This window comes from Punica granatum, chromosome 7 (assembly GCF_007655135.1).
Source record: "Punica granatum isolate Tunisia-2019 chromosome 7, ASM765513v2, whole genome shotgun sequence".
Classification (NCBI taxonomy): domain Eukaryota; kingdom Viridiplantae; phylum Streptophyta; class Magnoliopsida; order Myrtales; family Lythraceae; genus Punica; species Punica granatum.
In genome coordinates this window covers 26027733-26047923 of record NC_045133.1, presented here as the reverse complement: position 1 = coordinate 26047923, position 20191 = coordinate 26027733, and the positions used below count along the sequence as shown (strand labels likewise).

The window sequence follows — 20191 nt, the reverse complement described above, 5'->3', positions numbered from 1 at the left end:
AACACGACCAGGAAGCATGGTGTTTGTGCTCATCGAATAAATTGTTTCACATGTTGAAATTACACGGGGAATAATTTGCTTAAACCACCAGAACTAATATTTTGAAATTTGTTCGGACTTGATACTTCTGCACTTGGATTACATTTTCATCGGTATTATATTTGTTTGACGAGCCTCTAATCAGTTCGATCATCGATGCATGCTTACAATTTATTTGTATGACGAGCCACTAACCCGCTCCTTTTATGCCTCTGGATGGACTGGTATGGTGATTTCAGTGAAATTACATGGAATGGATAGGGACCACCTCGTGGTGGCCGGGGAAGGAGTCGATTCGGCAAATCTGACTCGAAACCCTATATGTCGCCTAGTTCAAGTTCTTTTTTTCTTGGGAAATTATTGCCTCTCTTCTATTCATTTATTTATAACTGTATATGGTTGGAGGAGAAAATGGAAATTATACAATAAGTGTTGCCTCAACCACCTAACAAATGGAGTAATCTCCATGGAAAAGTCCCGATGAGATTGCAGCCGACATATATGTGTTTTTCATGCACCCGGTGAATGTAGGCCTCCCTCCCCAATGAGTAAAGCCCAGAGAGGGACCTTCTGTTCTGGGCCTACATGCACCGGGCCCACTAAATATAATTTGGATGCTTCTCGCCAATATTAGCTCGCTTAAGAAAGAAGGAGGTAGGAGAAGACGAAGACGAAGAAGAAGACAACGACTTCAGTGCATTGACTTGCAATTTCAAGACGAATTGAGTTTTTTTTTTTAATTCAGAAAACTCGAATATGAGATTTTATTTGAGGAAAATTAGGACCAAACAAATATGAACCGACCTTTTTTATGATTGTTCTTTGTTTGCGACAAATTATAAATATGAAATCGGGCACCGTGGACGTGTAGAGCCATGCCCATCCAAAAGCCACATATATATATGATCAGTATTCGATGCTTGTTGCAAATATTAGCTTGCTTAAGAAGGAAGGAAGGAAGGGAGGAGGGATGAGGACACTTTAGTGCATTGACTTGCAAAGGAGAAGAACAGAAAAAATCCAGAGAAGAAGGAAACTTTCGTTTCAGTCAAGGCGAGTGCTTCATCAGTTCACATCTCTCTCTCTCTCTCTCTCTCTAGAACACTCACTGCGAGACCTTCAGCTCTCACTCTCACAGCGCTCTCTCTCTCTCTATCTCTCTCTCTTTCTCTCCCTCCCCGTTTGTGAGGGATTGAGCTCATCACATCCATGGCTTCTCCGGGGGCAACCCAGAACCCGTCGTCTCCGGCGCCGGTCCCTTCCTTCGACATGCGCAAGTTCTTCAACCACCCGAGTACCTTTAGTTCAACTGATGCTTCTGGTGAGGCTGTCATCAGTTCGAGTCTTCATTCTGTTGAAGCTGCTGTCCCTCAAATTATGCAGGAGAAGCTTAATCGGGTGAGTAAGTAAATTTTTAATCATGATTTGTTGTATCTGTGCCGATGCTTCGAAATTTATCTGATCTGATGAGTGATGCAATTTACAGAGAAACTAGGCTAATGTTCCTTAATCATAGATAGCATTATAAGCTCACCTTCCTTCCTAATCGTCCATTTGCTTGAATCTTGGGATTTCTAAACTTACTAGGAGTGCGTTTGGTTTCAGAGTTAAAATAACTTTGATTTTAATTTTGATTTTGATTGTGAAAAATGACAAATGAGATGGTATTATAAATTTGACTTGGGAAACGTGTGTTTTTGTTGTGTAGTGGGTAGAGTTAAAATCAAAATCATGATTCTAAAATTAAACTTCGAAACCAAACGGGCCTTAGATCTTTGCATCGCACGCTGGATGCTTTGAAGTCTAGTATGGTAGCTTCCATGGTCCCTGCCTTTGAGAAGTCATGCAGAGCCATGTTTGAGCATTTTGATGCTACGTTTCCGAGAGGAATGACCGAACATACTTCCGCAGCTATGCAGCATTTAGAGAATGCTAACTCTCCGCTTACACATGCTTTAAGGGTATCTCTGTTCTCGCTTGCTGGGAATTTAGGCATTTCACATACGTAAAACCAATATCCAGCTCGAGGAGATCATCGTTTCTATCATTTTGCTGATGGCATGTATATAGTATAGGTGTTAACATTGGAAATGTTAAATTACGACTTCGTTTTTCTAATGGTCCCTGTTTGCCTGTTATTGCAGGATGCGATTAATTCAGCTTCGTCAATGACCCACACACTGAATGGAGAACTGGCGGAAGCTCAGAGAAAGCTTAGATGTCTTGCACTTGGTGGAGCAAACCCAAGTGCCATAAGCCCATTAGTTACTCAACCGAGCAATGGGCCTTTGGGTAAACTACATGAAAAGGTTTGCTGCTTCCTTATACCGATGTATTGCTATCCTTACCAGCTAAGATTTATCTATCCTTGTCCCATGTCTCAAATAAATCAGTGAAAATAATATATAATGTTTCATACTGATTGATTTCGTTGAAATTCGTAAAAATATCAATCTCAGCCCAGGTTGAATGGTTATAAAATTGGAAGTATCAAACTTATCCTGTGAAGCTCTTTATGTTGTATATCCAAATTCATGGTTGGAGACCATTTGCTTTCTATAGCAGGTTATTGATCCAAGAAAAGAACTGTCAAGATTAATATCCGAGCGCAAATATGAGGAAGCATTCACCTCAGCCCTGCAGAGAAGGGATGTCTCAACCCTCAATTGTCCCCTGGTTATGCCATCAGGTATATTGCACGACTCATATATAAAACCGTTTAATTTACTGAGTGCCTGTGTCGTCTTCTCGTATGACGTGAGAACCAATTGCATCCTTGTGGTATAGAGAAGAAGATAATGCACTACAGCAGCAATCACAACATACTGTTGGTTGGAGAAGGCGACTTCTCCTTTGCAGCCTGCTTAGCTCGAGCTTTCGGCTCTGCTCCTCACATTGTCGCCACTTCCCTAGATTCCCGAGGTACATATAACTTGATTGATAGGTTGACACAATGCTCATTTTACTATTTATCTGTTTTGGCCCAACATACATACATATAATAATATGATTTATATAATGCCACCTCTTACGGATTGAAGTGAAATTGGAGTCGAAGTACTCGAGAGCCAGCATAAACTTGGAAGAGCTTGAGTATCGGGGATGTACGGTTCTGCATGGAGTGAACGCCCACACAATGAGTGAACACCCGAGCCTCATACATAAGTCTTTCGACCGTATCGTATATAATTTCCCCCATGCAGGTTTCTTCGACAAAGAGGATGACCCTCTACAGATTAAGTAAGTATGTATATATATATATATATATATATAAATACACTAAAATATCTCTTGGACCGCATTGTGCACAATTAGATATAACTAAAAAGAATTTTACAAGAAACTTGTTGATATTATCAATTGATGTGTTTACCTGCTGTGTAATAATTATTCAGGGTTCATCGGGAACTCGTTGAAGGGTTCCTCAAGAGTGCAAGCTCAATGCTGAGTTACAATGGACAAGTTCATATTACCCACAAGACAGCCTATCCTTTCAGCGCATGGGACATAGTCGGTTTGGCCAAGAAAGTTGGGTTGTACTTGCTCGATGAAGACAAGTTTATGCCCAAGAGGTACCCAGGGTATGTCAATAAGAGAGGAGAGGGTCCTCGATGTGATGAAAGTTTTCCCATTGGGTCGTGCAGTACGTATAAGTTCATCAACCTTTGACGGGATCTTCTAATAAGTTATTAGCGACTAGTGACATATAATTGGGCGCATGACTTCCATTGTAATGATCATTAGCACGATTGGCATATTAGTCTTTTGTATGTCGATTTTTACATTATTCCTAGAATGAAGAGTGTGTATATTTATATATATAATGCAGTATCCGCGCGATGCACCTTTGACATTTTGGTTTTTACTCCTTTAAAATCTGTGCAAATGTATAATTACTTTTCGCTAGAGAATTTTTCATCCCTACTTGTCAACAAGGGTGTGGGCAGCCAAAAAGGGCAAAGAGAGAGGAAAATGAGTAAAAAGTGGAAAAGCGAGAGAAAATAGGTTGAGGGGAAAAGAGATAGCAAGTAAATTTTTCTTATGTTTTTACTTTTTTGTCCCTAATTTGATGGTCCTAATTAATTAAATAATAAATGATAAGGGTGATTTGGAAAAATAAAAGTGAGATGAAATTCTCATCTCTAGCTTTATATAATAGTATAGATAATATTTAAATATATATAAATTGTTTTGTAGAATTAAAAAAGATTTTTATTTAATAATAAAAATAAAATTAATATCGAAAAAAGGAAGTGGTAAAATGAGAGAAATAATAGTGACCATGGAAAATAAAATGAGGAGAGAGAAAAAGAGGAGTTAGGAACTTAATAGAGAAGAAGAAGATAGATGAGTGATGATTGCAGGAATTTATACCAGCAGTTTGATACAATCATTTCCAGACATACTTATAGGGTGGACAACAAATGTGCAGACCACCTCGCTAATATAGGAGCTGAGTTACCAAATAACTTTGATACTTTATCCCATCATTCTCCTTCTGTTAGAAAGCTCTTACTTGAAGATGTCGTGGGACTATCGTCCTCAAAAATGGTAAATACTTTGCATACATATGATTAAATTTTTAATGCATATGGTTATTTTACCAAAAAAAATCTGACTCGATCCCTAAATGTCGCCCAGTTCAAGGGCTTTTTTCTTGGGGATTCTTGCCTCTCTTCTATTCATTTATTTATAACTGTAGGATCAACTTTTATATTAAAAATTTCTTTTTTAAAAAAAAGGTTGATTGAATGGTTCAACGAGGCGGGCTAGATAAGCGTCGGGGTTTTGTTATCCTTTTTACTTGTATCAAAGTTCAAAATAAGCTGGAAATAAGAAGAGCTTGCTCAAAAATTTATAAAAGGAGGAAAATAGATCAAATGCAATGTGAGAAAAAATGATCAGGCTAATATATATATATATATATATATTGTGAATATTTATTTTTTTTATAATCAAATGAGGGGCGTTTACAATTTATTTCATATATATTGAGAGTATTAGTGAAAAATGCCATTCATGCAATTCTGTGTCTAACTCTCACTTCTATGATACGTAAATATATATTAGCATATGGTTGGATGAGAGAATGGAAATTATTCAATAAATGTTGCCTCAACCACCTAACAAATGGAGTAATCTCCATGACAAATCACTGATGAGATTGCAACCGACATGGGGTTATCATATTAGTGCTAGCAACGCATGCATGTGGTGGACCATAATTATACGTTTTAGCACATGAATCTTATCGATTTCTTATTGGCATATCTTTATAAGGAAAGTTCTCATATGATTAAGCCTCTTCAATTCTCATCACCGCCCCTAATTAATTAAAGCAATTGCAAGTATACAGCCTTAAGGGAGAAGAGGAGGAAGGGAGCCATGGGAACTATTTAGTCAAAGTCGATTATGGTGTTCATAACAATGACAGTACTCTTAATGTTTTCCGACAGCAGCCTTCGCTGGTGAGCAAAAGCCAAATATCAGTAAAAGGAGATTGTGCTCGTACTGGTGCGCCTTGAGTTATTATATATATCTCGATCCTAATCCTACACGCCATTGTGTGGGAGGCTGCATGAAGGACTCCATGGGTTATTCCATGGCCATCAACAGCTATGGGACTACTTCATGTCTAAAGCCGAATTCCGATATCCTATTGTAACCGATAAACTCTTAATAATCTTGAAAAATCTTAATACTTGTACATAAATTTGTCTAATATGATGAAGGGGATAGATGTGCAAGTGTAACGAAAGATTTATAAGCCTCTCTACTTGTTCATTTTGGAGATAGAGTATGGAACTTGGAAGGGTGTCTGGGGTCGTGCTTGAAGGACTGCAAGGCATCTTAAGATGTGAAGTCAATTACCAGTGAGGCTTTGGGATTTCGTTTTGATGGAGTTAAATTCATATAAAGACAAATTCGTAAACAAATTTACAAAGAATGAGTTCGAGTAGTGACTAGTTAGTCATATATGCGTGTCATATATATATATATATCGATAATATATCGAACCTTATCGAATACAATCCTACCCATGAAATTCTGCATGAATTTATTTGTTTAGCTGTTCATTTCTCATTAGCTCCATGCTAGACCAATAAGTAATGTGTGTTTTCATGCACCCGGTGAATATCGGCCTCCCACCCAGTGAGTGGGGCCCAGAGGGGACCTTCTATTCCGTGCCTACATGCACCGGGCCCACTGCACATAATTTCGATGCTTAGCCTTGCACATAAAAGTTGCTGATTTTAGGGGATATGTGGGGGGAAACTAGCACCTAGCATTAGATCATACATTCGTAAGATTGTTGGGTTCTGATTTTTGATCTTCCTGCCTTGTGAGACCCATTGCTTCGACACGTGGCATATAGCCTGCTACCCAATTAGTTTTTTTTTCCCCAAAAAAGTGGAGGCTTTTAATAATGAAAAAAAGTGTGGAGTCCCGATAAAAATTCAATCAAAAATCGATCATTGGAACTCGAGAGTCTCTTTTTACATATTTTTTTTGGATGTCTTTCATTTTTATATGTGGCACGTGAAAATGGGGCTCACTTTAGAAATTTATGGAGAGAATATTGCTAAAGATGATCTAATAAGCTTCAACGCACATGGACCATGGTCTAGATTCCATCTCCTATAAGAACCGAACACGACCAGAAAGCATTGTGTTTGTGCTCATCGAATAAATTGTTTCACAGGTTGAAATTGACGGCCAATAATTTGCTTAAACCACCTAAACTATTACTTTGAAAGTTGATCGGACCTGATACTTCTGCACGTGGACTACATTTTCATTGGTATTAATTCGATCGTCGTTGCATGCTTACTATTTATTTGAATGACGAGCCACCAACTCACTTCCTTTACGCCTCTCTTTACCCAGTGAGTGGGGCCCAGAGAGGGACCTTCGATTTCGATTCTTCTCCCAAATATTAGCTTGCTTAAGAAAGAAGGAAGGAGGAGGAGGAGGAGGAGGAGAAGACTACGACTTTAGTGCATTGACTTGCAAAGAAGAAAACAAGAAAAAATCCAGAGGAGGAGGAAACTTCCATTTCGCTCTCATCGCTCTGCGTACTGTTCATCATCTTCTCCACTTCAGTCGAGGCGACTGCTTCATTCGTTCAGCTCTCTCTCTCTCTCTCTCTCTCTCTCTCTCTCTCTCTCTAAAACCCTTACTGCGAGACCTTCAGCTCTCACTCTCACAGCGCTCTCTCTCTCGAGGGGCAACCCAGAACCAGTCGTCTCCGGCGCCCGTCCCTTCCTTCGACATGCACAAGTTCTTCAACCGCCCGAGTACCTTTAATTCAGCTGATTCTTCTAGTGAGGCTGTCGTCAGTTCGAGCCTTCACTCTGTTGAAGCTGCTGTCCCTCACATTATGCAGGAGAAGCTTAATCAGGTGAGTAAATTTTTAATCATGATTTGTTGTATCTGCGCCGATGCTTCCAAATTTTCCTATAACAGCAAGGTTAATGTTCCATGAAAGATGTCCTTAGGGTCTTCAAGATATTGTAGCCTCTACTTAGCGAGCCTCTTTTAAATATTGTTTTCTGGTAATCAGAGTTCTTAAGTTGGGTAGCTTGCCTGCATGTGTCATTACTCTTATGCTATTAAAAGTTGCTGATTTTAGAGGATATGTGGTGGGAAACTGACACCTAGCATTAGATCCTACATTTTTAAGATTGTTGGGTTCTGATTGTATGTTTTCCATTTTAGGCTCTGATGTCTTATTGCTCTGAATTGATGCTGTTGTGACACCATATAGTTGAATGCATTTAACTTCTGCGCTTACCCTGCAGATAATGGCTATGCAAAAAGAAGAGGGCAGACGACTAGAGACTTCCCTTGCACAAAGCATGGAGAAAATTGTCAAGGCAAATAGTGATGCTTTGTGGGCTCGTTTTCAAGAAGAGAATGTTAAAAACGAGAAGCTACTGCAGGATCATGTACAGCAGATAATGGCTATGCAAAAAGAAGAGGGCAGAAGACTAGAGACTTCCCTTGCACAGACCATGGAGAAAATTGTCGAGGCAAATAGTGATGCTTTGTGGGCTCGTTTTCAAGAAGAGAATAAAAACGAGAAGCTACTGCAGGATCGGGTGCTGCAGAGAATAAATATTCTGGCCAATTTCATGAACAAGGACTTGCCTGCCACTATAGAGCGAATAGTGAAAAGGGAAGTTGCTACAGTTCAAACAAATGTTCTTCGTGCCATTACACCAGCTATTGAGAAGACAATAGTTTCAGCTATTACAGAATCCTTCCAGGTAGAATTCTGCGACTGTCACTTTCTATTGTTTTTTTTTTTTTTTTGGGTGGGGGGGGGGGGGGGGGGGGGGTGGAAGGAACATATTTCTTGATGTTCTTTGCCTCTTAAAATGCAGAAAGGGGTAGGTGATGAGGCCATCAGTCAGCTTGAGAAATCCATCAACTCTATACTGGAAGCTTCAGTTGCTAGGCAAATCGTAGCACAGTTCCAAACATCTGGAAGGCAAGCGCTACAGGTGTGTATATGGTTCAGTAGTTTTTTTTTTTTTGCTTCTTATCTAGTGACTGGGATTAGCTTGGTGTATCAGACTTCACGCAGATAATTGGTATGGCAGTTAATAGCACAAAAGTAATGAATATTGATCCTATTTTAGATCCATTCTAGGTGAGAATGTGGAAGGGGGAGTGGCATCTGGAGTGAATGGGTGGAGCTGTAACAAATTAACCGAATTCAGAGCATATTTTAATTTCTTATACAAGCATGACCTTTTTTCTGAATGAGTTTGAATGTCCATGAGCTTTCGGATATTCGAGATTTATCTGATCTGATGAGTGATGCAATTTACAGAGAAACTAGGCTAATGTTCCTTAATCATAGATAGCATTATAAGCTCACCTTCCTTGCTATTTGTCTATCGTAGCTTTTCTCTGATGCAGTCCCATTTGCTTGAATCTTGGGATTTCTGAACTTACTGGATCTTTGTATAACACGCAGGATGCTTTGAAGTCTAGTATGGTAGCTTCCATGGTCCCTGCCTTTGAGAAGTCATGCAGAGCCATGTTAGGGCATTTTGATGCTACGTTTCAGAGAGGAATGACCGAACATACTTCTGCAGCTATGCATTATTTAGAGAATGCTAACTCTCCGCTTACACATGCTTTAAGGGTACGTCTAAACTATTACACGGCGAATAATATGCTCGAACCACCTAAACTATTACTCTGAAATTTGTTCGGACCTGATACTTCTGCATGTGGATTACATTTTCATCAGTATTAATTCGATCATCGTTGCATTAGCTTACTATATATATTTGTATGACAAGCCACTAACTAGTTCGATCATCGATGCATGCTCACTATTTTTTTGTATGACAAGCCACTAACTCGCTCCTTTTATGCCTATAGATGGACTGGTACGGTGATTTCGGTGAAATTACATGGAACAGACAGGGACCACCTCGTGGCGATCGAGGAAGTAATCGATTCGGCAAATCTGACTCGATCCCCAAATGTCGTCTAATTCAAGGGCTTTTTTCTTGGGGGATTCTTGCCTCTCTTCTATTCATTCATTTATAACAGTAGGATCAACTTTTTATATTAAAATTTTCATTAAAAGGCTAATTGGATGGTTCAACGAGGCGGGCTAGATAAGCGTCAAGGTTTAGTTATTCTTTTTACTTTTATCAAAGTTCAAATCTAAGCTGGAAATAAGAAGGAAAATATGTCAAATGCAATTTGAGAAAAAATGATCTGGCTAATATATATACATATATATATATATATATATTGTGAATATTTAATTTTTTGTAATCAAATGAGAGGCGTTTACATTTTCTTTTTTATATATTGAGAGTATTAGTGAAAAATGTCATTCATGCAATTCTAACTCTCTCTTCTATGATAAGTACATATATATTAGCATATGGTTGGAGGAGAAAATGGAAATTATTCAATAAATGTTGCCTCAACCACCTAACAAATGGAGTAATCTCCATGAGAAAGCACCAACGAGATTGCAACCGACATGGGGATATCATGTTAGTGCTAGCGACGCATGCATGTGGTGGACCATAATTATACGTTTTAGGGCATGAATCTTATCAATTTCTTATCGATGTATCTTTATAAGGAAAGTTCACATATAATTAAGCCTCTTCAATTCTCATCACATGCCTCTAATTAATTAAAGCAATTGCAAGTATACAGTCTTCAGAGCAAAGAGGAAGAGGGGAGCCATGGGGACCATTTAGTCGAAGGCGATTATGGTGTTCATGGTGTTCATGGTGATGATAGTACTCTTAATGTTTTCTGACGGCGGCCTTCGCTGGTGAGAAACAGTCAAATATTAGTAAAAGGAGCTTGTGCGCCTTGAGTTGTTATATATATCTTGATCTCAATCCTGCATGCCATTGTGTGGGAGGCTACATGAAGGACTCCATGGGTCATTCGATGGCCATCAACAACAGATAAAGTCTATTAATCTCAGAAAATCTTAATACATGTATATAAATTTGTCTAATATGATTGAGGGGATAGATGTGCAAGTGTAACGAAAGATTTATGGCCCCTCTACTTCTTCATTTCAGAGATAGAAAGAGTATGGAACTTGGAAGGCTGTCTCGGGTCGTGCTTGAAGGATTGCAAGGCATCCTAAGATGTGAAGTTAATTACCAGCTAGGGTCCGAGATTTCATTTTGATGCAGTTAAATTCATATTTATACCGAAAGATAAATTCGTTAACAAATTTACAAAGAATGAGTTCGAGTAGTGACTAGTTAGTCATATATGCATGTCATATATATATATATATATATATCGAACCTTATCGAATACAATCCCTTCCATGAAATTCTACATGAATTTATTTATTTAGCTAAAGCATCATTTCTCATTAGCTCCATGCTTGACCAAGAAGTATGTGTGTGTTTCATGCACCCGGTGAATGGGGGCTTCTCACCCAGTGAGTGGGGCCCAGCGAGGGACCTTCTATTCTGCGCCGACATGCACCGGGCCCACTGCACATAATCTCTATGCTTCTCGCAAGTATTAGCTTCCTTAAGAACGAAGAAGAAGACTACGACTTCAGCTGAGTGGGTCGGGTCGGTCAAGGATTCGGGTTTGCTTAAGTATAGGATTCGAGTCGGATTAAGTGCACAGTCATAGACGTGGCAGCTTGTGGTTGGATAAAAATCCACGTTCGTGATATTGGATGGAAAAAGTAACAGGAGGACAAAATCCAACAAATCTCGTAAGGTTTAGGACTAGGATAAACAAAGAAGACGGGTTAGAACAAAAACAAAAAAAGTAATAAAAGTTCGAGGACCAAAAATGAGATTTTCTCTTTATAAATTCCAAGTGGCCCAACATGAGAATTCCTTCTAGTAATAGTTTTCTTATAAATTAATAGATTTATTAGTTATCATTTATTATTGTAATATACTTTGTAATAAGGTAATAGTTTTTTTTTATAAATTAAATATTTCTTGATAAATATCGACCAAATTATGATTTAGTAAATTCACTTACGCACGCCCACGCAAGGCACGGGCCTATACCTAGTAACCTAGTTTATATTTAATATATTCTGATTAAATGAGAGCATTTATTTTCTTCCCTAAGAGACTATTTATAAGTTCCATATTAATGTAACTAGTGCTCTATCCCGTGCGTTACACAATATAATTTCCATATATATCATCTATCATGTTATTTTAATTAATCACCTTTAGAAATATGAATTTAATTATTTAGAATAATATTTTTCATAATTAAATGCAATTAGAAATAATAATTTTTCTTAATAAAGTAGAGTAACCTTTTGCGTAAGAATTAAAGTAATTTACAATTATGATTTGAGTAACTGCAATACTCATTGGTTGTATACGATATCCCGAAATGGTGCGGCGACAGCAAATCATCGTAAAGCTATACGTACGTACTCCATGCACTGTGATAAGTGCAGGGCCAAAGTTATGCGGATTGCTACCACAGCCAATGGTAAGTCATGGTCTCTCCTGCTTCTTTCACCCAATCGCATGACGATGTGTGATCGGCTTTTCAAAAAGCTGCTTGCAACTTTAATATATATATATATTTTTTTTTATCTTTCTGCCTTGTGAGACCCATTGCTTCGACACGTGGCATATAGCCTGCTGTCCAATTAATTTTTTTTTTTAAAAAAAAAGTGGGGGCTTTTAATGATGAAAAAAAGTGTGGAATCACCGTGGAGATTCAATCAGAAATCGATCCATGAAATTCGGGAGTCTCTCTTTTCATAAATTTTTTTGGTGTCTTTCATTTATATGTGGCATCTGTGCGGTGAAAATGACGCTCACTTTACAGATTTATGGAGAGAATATTACTAAAGATGATCTAATAAGCCTCAACACAAGTGGACTACAGTCTAGATTCTATCTCTGATAAGAGTCGAACACGACCAGGAAGCATTGTGTTTGTGCTCATCGAATAAATTGTTTCACGGGTTGAAATTACACGGCAAATAATTTGCTTAAACCACCCAAACTATTACCTTGAAAGTTGATCGGACCTGATACTTCTGCACTTAGACTACATTTTCATTGGTATTAATTCGATCATCGTTGCATGCTTACTATTTATTTGTACGACGAGCCCCCAACTCACTCCCTTTACGCCAGCCTTTACCCAGTGAGTGGGGCCCAGAGAGGGACCTTCGATTTCGATGCTCCTCGCAAATATTAGCTTGCTTAAGAAAGAAGGAAGGAGGGAGGAGGAGGAGGAGGAGGAGGAGGAGGAGGAGACTACGACTTTAGTGCATTGGCTTGCAAAGAAGAAAACAAGAAAAAATCCAGAGGAGGAGGAAACTTCCATTTCGCTCTCATCGTTCTGCGTACTGTTCATCATCTTCTCCACTTCAGTCGAGGCGACTGCTTCATTCGTTCAGCTCTCTCTCTCTCTCACTCTAAAATCCTTACTGCGAGACCTTCAGCTCTCACTCTCACAGCGCTCTCTCTCTCGGGGGGCAACCCAGGACCAGTCGTCTCCGGCGTCCGTCCCTTCCTTCGACATGCCCAAGTTCTTCAACCGCCCGAGTACCTTTAATTCAGCTGATTCTTCTAGTGAGGCTGTCATCAGTTCGAGCCTTCACTCTATTGAAGCTGCTGTCCCTCAAATTATGCAGGAGAAGCTTATGGTGAGTAAACTTTTAATCATGATTTGTTGTATCTGTGCCGATGCTTCCAAATTTCCCTATAACGACAAGGTTAATGTTCCATGAAAGATGTCCTTAGGGTCTTCAAGATATTGTAGCCTCTACTTAGCGAGCCTCTTTTAAATATTGTTTTCTGCTAATCAGAGTTCTTAAGTTGGGTAGCTTGCCTGCATGTGTCATTACTCTTATGCTATTAAAAGTTGCTGATTTTAGAGGATATTTGGAGGGAAACTAGCACCTATCATTAGATCCTACATTTTTAAGATTGTTCGGTTCTGATTGTATGTTGTCCATTTTTGGCTCTGATGTCATATTGCTCTGAGTTGATGCTGTCGTGGACCATATAGTTGAATGCATTTAACTTCTGCACTTACCCTGCAGATAATGGCTATGCAAAAAGAAGAGGGCAGACGACTAGAGACTTCCCTTGCACAGAGCATGGAGAAAATTGTCAAGGCAAATAGAGATGCTTTGTGGGCTCGTTTTCAAGAAGAGAATGTTAAAAACAAGAAGCTACTGCAGGATCGGGTACAGCAGATAATGGCTATGCAAAAAGAAGAGGGCAGAAGACTAGAGACTTCCCTTGCACAGAGCATGGAGAAAATTGTCAAGGCAAATGGTGATGCTTTGTGGGCTCGTTTTCAAGAAGAGACTGTTACAAACGATAAGCTACTGCAGGTTCGGGTACAGCAGAGAATAAATCTTCTGGCCAATTTCATTAACAAGGACTTGCCTGCCACTATAGAGAGAATAGTGAAAAGGGAAGTTGCTGCAGTTCAAATAGATGTTCTTCGTGCCATTACACCAGCTATTGAGAAGACAATAGTTTCAGCTATTACAGAATCCTTCCAGGTAAAATTCTGCGACTGTCACTTTCTTTCTTCTTCTTCTTTTTTTTTGGGGGGGGGGGGGAACATATTTCGTGATGTTCTTTGCCTCTTAAAATGCAGAAAGGGGTAGGTGATAAGGCCATCAATCAGCTTGAGAAATCCGTCAACTCTAAACTGGAAGCTTCTGTTGCTAGGGAAATCGTAGCACAGTTCCAAACATCTGGAAGGCGAGCCCTTCAGGTGTGTATATGGTTCAGTAGTTTTTGTTTTTGCTTCTTATCTAGTGACTGGGATTAGCTTGGTGTATCAGACTTTATGCAGATAATTGGTATGGCAGTTAATAGCACGAAAGTAAGGAATATTGATCCTATTTTAGATCCTATTCGAGATCCATTCTAGATGAGAATGTGGAAGTGATAGTGGCATCTGCAGTGAATGGGTGGAGCTGTGACAAATTGCCCGAATTCAGAGCATATTTTAATTTCTTCTACGATCATGACCTGTTTTTCTGAATGAGTTTGAATGTCCATGACTGCTTTAGGATAATCGAGATTTATCTGATGAGTGATGCAATTTACAGAGAAACTAGGCTAATGTTCCTTAATCATAGATAGCATTATAAGCTCATAGTATTATAAGCTCACCTTCCTTCCTATTTTTCTGTCATAGCTTCTCTCTGAACTTACTAGACCTTTGTATCACACGCAGGATGCTTTGAAGTCTAGTATGGTAGCTTCCATGGTCCCTCCCTTTGAGAAGTCATGCAAAGCCATGTTTGAGCATTTTGATGCTACGTTGCAGAGAGGAATGACCGAACATACTTCCGCAGCTATGCAGCATTTAGAGAATGCTAACTCTCCGCTTACACATGCTTTAAGGGTACGTCTGTTCTTGCCTGCTCGGAATTTAGGCATTTCACATACGTAAAATGAATATCCAGCTCGAGGAGATCATCGTTTCTATCATTTTGCTGATGGCATGTATATAGTATGTAGGTGTTAACATTGGAAATGTAAAATTATGACTTCGTTTTTCTAATGGTGCCTGTTTGCCTGTCATTGCAGGATGTGATTAATTCAGCTTCGTCAATAACCCACACACTGAATGGAGAACTGGCGGAAGCTCAGAGAAAGCTTATATGTCTTGCAGTTGGTGGAGCAAACCCAAGTGCCATAACCCCATTAGTTACCCAACCGAGCAATGGGCCTTTGGGTAAACTACATGAAAAGGTTTACTTCCTTATACCGATGTCTTGCTATCCTTGCCAGCTAAGATATCAAAATCAATCTCAGCCCAGGTTGAATGGTTATCAAATCGAAAGTATCAAACTTATCCCGTGAAGCTCTTTATGTTGTATATCCAAATTCATGGTTGGAGACCATTTGCTTTCTATAGCAGGTTGACATTCCCATTGATCCAAGAAAAGCACTGTCAAGATTAATATCCGAGCACGAGTATGAGGAAGCATTCACCTCAGCCCTGCTCCTGCAGAGAAGGGATGTCTCAACTCTCTATTGTCTCCTGGTTATGCTCTCAGGTATATTGCACGACTCATATATAAAACCGTTTAATTTACTGAATGCCCGTGTCGTCTTCTCGTACAACGTGAGAACCAATTGCATTTTCTACAGTCAATGTATTTATGATATCAATATTTTTTCTCGATTACTGAATATAACTCCTTGAGAGATGTGATTTTTCTAAGTTCAATGTTTTAAATATCTTATAAGTAGAAGATTGGAAAATTCATTTTATGTATCATCCTATGAGGTTCATGGAACTATCCACCCAATTCTCAAGCTAATGACCCACTCTTCTTTTGGTTGAGGGATTCTCTCAGGCCTACTTCAAAATTTTCGATTTGATAGGAAAGAGCATAATGGCCATAAAGCTTTTTGAGATGTTAATTTATAATTTATATATTAAAAATCTTTGTTCTAGGGGACTATATATACTTTATTGTTCATAAATTATCTATACTTAATTCAATTCTTTGTATATATTATTATCTTTTAATATATGTGTTGTTTGTATTTTCATAAGAGCAAGAGTAAATATTGCTAATCAATATGATGTTCTTTCCTTTCACTCTTGCTTATAGTGGTTATGTTAGTAATATCTCTTCAATAGAATATATAATTTTTATCATATTTTTTTATCTATATTAATTATATTTTCATAAATGTTGATTTCCTAATTCTTTGTCATAAAAAGTAACGTACGTCAAGATCCCATGCGCACATGCAGAAAATTAGTTAAAATAGATATATGATAATGAACCCGTGCATCACATGAGCTCAACACTTGAGTTCAATAAATGCTATTTAATAATTCAAGACGACATTTAATTAAATAAATGAATTTTAATCATATAAAAATAATTGTAGAATAGTGAATTAAATAAATAACATTTAATTTAATGAAGCAAAATTCTTTGATATCATAGAAACAATGGAACCGTCAACCTTTGTCCAATATGGCATCAAGATATCAATACATGGCATGTGTATCTGCCTGTTTACATACGTTGAGTCCATGTAAATGGTAGCAACACGCATTAAAATCCACTTTGATTTGTCACGAATCCCGAATATAAATTTTAGCTAGCCAAAAGGGGAATACCTCGATCTGAATAGTCGATCGAGACAAAGAAATTATCTTACCACCATAACCTTGAGAAAGAAAATGGACAGCGTCGTGCATGTACGTAATTCTACATCCAAATGGAGAAGACTAGAAGACTCAATCAATTGTTTGTTCAACCCCAAACATATATAAAATCTCCTTGGAAAATTGAAATTCTTAACCAGTGCATCGAAATTTTGGACGGCTGGGTTAATGCATTACATGCAAAACTAGGCAATGTATATATGCATGGGTTGTTTGGAGAAATGACACTCGATCACATTTGTTGAAGAAATATGCATTTAGATATACCGAAGAAAAAAATGCACTTAGCCCTAGTTGACTACTTTGAGCACACCTAAAAATCGAGAAACACTTTAAAGAATTTATACTTTTATAGATGTTATAAATTATAAATTATTATAATTTTGTTATTATTAATATACTTGAATAGAGGATTTATTAATGAAAATATGTATTTGGAATGAGGCGATCGGTGTAAATGGCTTAATATATGCGAAAATGTACACACGGTTATTTTAGAAGAATACAATAGAGAGAGAGAAGGAGGGATACAGATACATACTTTTGAAAGTTTGAAGAGTATTTTTGGAAAAGTAAATGAGGAGCAGAGAGTAAGTAAGCAGATGGCCAAAAGAATCTCTTGGTGAAAGGAGTGGAAGTAGAATGAATATATATATATATATATATATATATATATAGAGCGAGTCTTTTAGGATTGGTGAGGTACCATGATTTAATTGTGATTTATGATGCACAATTTGTAGCCGTAAGTGCGAAAACATTTTATGAATTAGGTATATATTGTTGGATTTCTATATAAAAAAAACTATTTTTTTCTTTCAATAGAAACTAATACGAAGGGTCATGTTGTATTTTTTATAGAAAATATAAAATATGTCTTCATTCATTGAATTAGTGAATGGAGTCTAGAAAGATGTTCACGTACATTGAATCGATAAAATAGGAATTAAGAAAACTCTCTACATATATGAAACGTTAAAATGAAAATTTTGAAATGTGAAGAAATAAAATAATGAGCTCCCGATTTCTACATATGTAATAGAAAATTGAGGAAAATATTTAAAAATCAGAAGGACCTTATACGAATATTTTATGTATAATGGGTGGCCTTATTCTATAAAAAATAAATGCATGACTTAAAGAAAAGGAAAGAGGCAAAAGTTATGGCATGAATTGGTACATTTCCCAAAATATAAAGGTGTGGTCAAAATAATCAATTGAGATTAAGTACATATTTCTTCAACAAATGGGGTTGACCGTCATTTCTCCAAACTTCAATAAAAGTGATAGCATTTTATCCTATATACATATACACATAATCTTCTCGTCTCTTGCTTAATTAATTCTCTCAAAAACCTAGCACAAAATTACAACTTTGTATCGTGTAATATACATGCATGTATCTATTTTTCTCTGAATATTTGACTTTTGCATAGTAAAGATAAGCTTATGTTTCTCATGGGAGATGTGAGTTCTGATTTTTGATAAGAAGAGACCATCGCATTAGATTTGTATAAATGGGATAAATTTATAGGAAAAATCATCATCAAAATATGATACAATTAGGGCAACAAACCCTCAAGTGGTGAAGATCATCAACCATGCAGAAGCAGAAGAAAAACGAGCAAGGGAAGAGAAGAAGATAATGCACTACAGCAGCAATCACAACATACTGTTGGTTGGAGAAGGTGACTTCTCCTTTGCAACCTGCTTAGCTCAAGCTTTCGGCTCTGCTCCTAACATTGTTGCCACTTCCCTAGATTCCCGAGGTACATAGGTACATATAACTTGATTGATAGGTTGCCACAATGCTCATTTTACTATTTATCTATTTTGGCCCAACATACATACATATAATAATATGATTTATATAATGCCACCTCTTACGGATTGAAGTGAGCTTGGAGCGGAAGTATTCGAGAGCCAGCATAAACTTAAAAGAGCTTGAGGATCGGGGATGTACGGTTCTACATGGAGTGGATGCCCACACAATGAGCACACACCCGAGCCTCATACTTAAGTCTTTCGACCGTATCGTATATAATTTTCCCCATGCAGGTTTCTTCTACAAAGAGGATGACCTTCAACAGATTAGGTAAGTGTATTTATATATCTACACTAAAATCTCTCTTGGACTGCATTGTATATAACTATATATAACTAAAAAGAATTTTACTTGAAACTCATTGATATTGTCAATTGATGTGTTTACCTGCTGTGTAATAATAATTCAGGATTCACAAGGAACTTGTTAAAGGGTTCCTCAAGAGTGCAAGCTCGATGCTGAGTTACAATGGGCAAGTTCATATTACCCACAAGACAAACTATCCTTTCAGCGCATGGGACATAGTCGGTCTGGCCGAGGAAGTTGGCTTGTACTTGCTTGATGAAGACAACTTTAAGCCCTGGATGTACCCGGGGTATGTCAATAAGAGAGGAGATGGGCATCGAAGTGATGAAAGTTTTCTCGTTGGGTTGTGCAGTACATATAAGTTCACCAAACTTTGACGGGGTCTTCTAATCAGTTATTAGTGACTAGTGACATATAATCGGCACATAGCTTCTATTGTAATGTTTATTGGCACAACTGGCATATTAGTCTTTTGTAAGCTGTCGGAAACATTTCTATGTTATTCCTAAAATGAAATGTCTGTATACATATATAAATAAGATGCAATACCTGCTCTATGCGCATCTGACATTTTTTTATACTTGTTTAAAATATGTGCAAATGTATAATTATTTTCGCTATGAATTTTCGTCGTCACTTATGGGACCAAAAAATAAAATCAGTTTGCGAACAAGGGGGTGGGCGGCCAAAAAGGGGAGGGAGAGGAAAATGAGTAAAAAGTGGAAAAGTGAGAGGAAATAGGATGAGTGGGAAAGAGATAGCAAGTAAATTGTCTTGTAGAATTAAAAAAAGATTTTTATTTAATAATTAAAAATAAAATTAATAACTGAAAAAAGAAGTGGTAAAATGAGAGAAAGAAGAGCGACTATGGAAAAGAAAATAAGGAGAGAGAAAAAGAGGAGTTGGGAAGTTGATAGAGAGGAAGTTAATAGATGAGCGATGATTACAGAATTTGTGCCAACAGTTTGATACAATCATTTCCAGGCATGCTTATAGGGAGGCTAACAAATGTACAGACCACCTCGTTAATATAGGAGTTGAGTTACCAAATAGTTTTGTTACTTTATCACATCGTGTTAGGAAGCTCTTACTTGAAGATACTAGTTCAAGGGCTTTTTTCTTGGGGGATTCTGGCCTCTCTTCCATTCATTTATTTACAACTGTAGGATCAACTTTTTATATTAAAATTTTCATTTAAAAAAAAAGGTTGATTGGATGGTTCAACGAGGCGGGCTACATAAGCTTCAGGGTTTTGTTATCCTTTTACTTGTATCAAAGTTCAAAATAAGCTGGAAATAAGAAGAGCTCGCTCGAAAATTTATAAAGGGAAGAAAATAG

At 37.6% G+C, this 20191-nt stretch overlaps 3 protein-coding genes across 4 annotated transcripts; all 3 read left to right on the top strand.

The window, feature by feature from the left end:
* The first annotated feature begins 947 nt into the window (after window positions 1-947).
* On the top strand, window positions 948-3894 carry LOC116214031 (uncharacterized protein At4g26485-like). 2 transcript variants are annotated; one of them, XM_031549246.1, is made up of 6 exons: window positions 948-1437; window positions 2184-2348; window positions 2605-2728; window positions 2827-2961; window positions 3081-3279; window positions 3435-3894. In XM_031549246.1, the coding sequence occupies exons 1-6, from the start codon at window positions 1249-1251 to the stop codon at window positions 3706-3708; spliced, it is 1086 nt and encodes a 361-aa protein (XP_031405106.1). In that variant the 5' UTR covers window positions 948-1248; the 3' UTR covers window positions 3709-3894. The 2 variants fall into 2 exon arrangements, with proteins under 2 accessions (XP_031405106.1, XP_031405105.1); XM_031549245.1 differs by having other exon boundaries at window positions 949-1437; window positions 2602-2728.
* A 3120-nt stretch (window positions 3895-7014) lies between these two features.
* On the top strand, window positions 7015-9762 carry LOC116214032 (enhancer of mRNA-decapping protein 4-like). The gene is made up of 5 exons (XM_031549247.1): window positions 7015-7441; window positions 7842-8309; window positions 8427-8546; window positions 9026-9196; window positions 9439-9762. The coding sequence occupies exons 1-5, from the start codon at window positions 7313-7315 to the stop codon at window positions 9607-9609; spliced, it is 1059 nt and encodes a 352-aa protein (XP_031405107.1). The 5' UTR covers window positions 7015-7312; the 3' UTR covers window positions 9610-9762.
* Window positions 9763-12733: 2971 nt separating this feature from the next.
* On the top strand, window positions 12734-19416 carry LOC116214556. Its single transcript, XM_031549947.1, has 9 exons — window positions 12734-13204; window positions 13604-14074; window positions 14173-14292; window positions 14761-14931; window positions 15117-15281; window positions 15451-15589; window positions 18330-18491; window positions 18619-18817; window positions 18957-19416. Exons 1-9 carry the CDS (start codon window positions 12734-12736, stop codon window positions 19228-19230), a joined length of 2172 nt encoding a protein of 723 aa, XP_031405807.1. The 3' UTR covers window positions 19231-19416.
* Window positions 19417-20191: the final 775 nt, after the last annotated feature.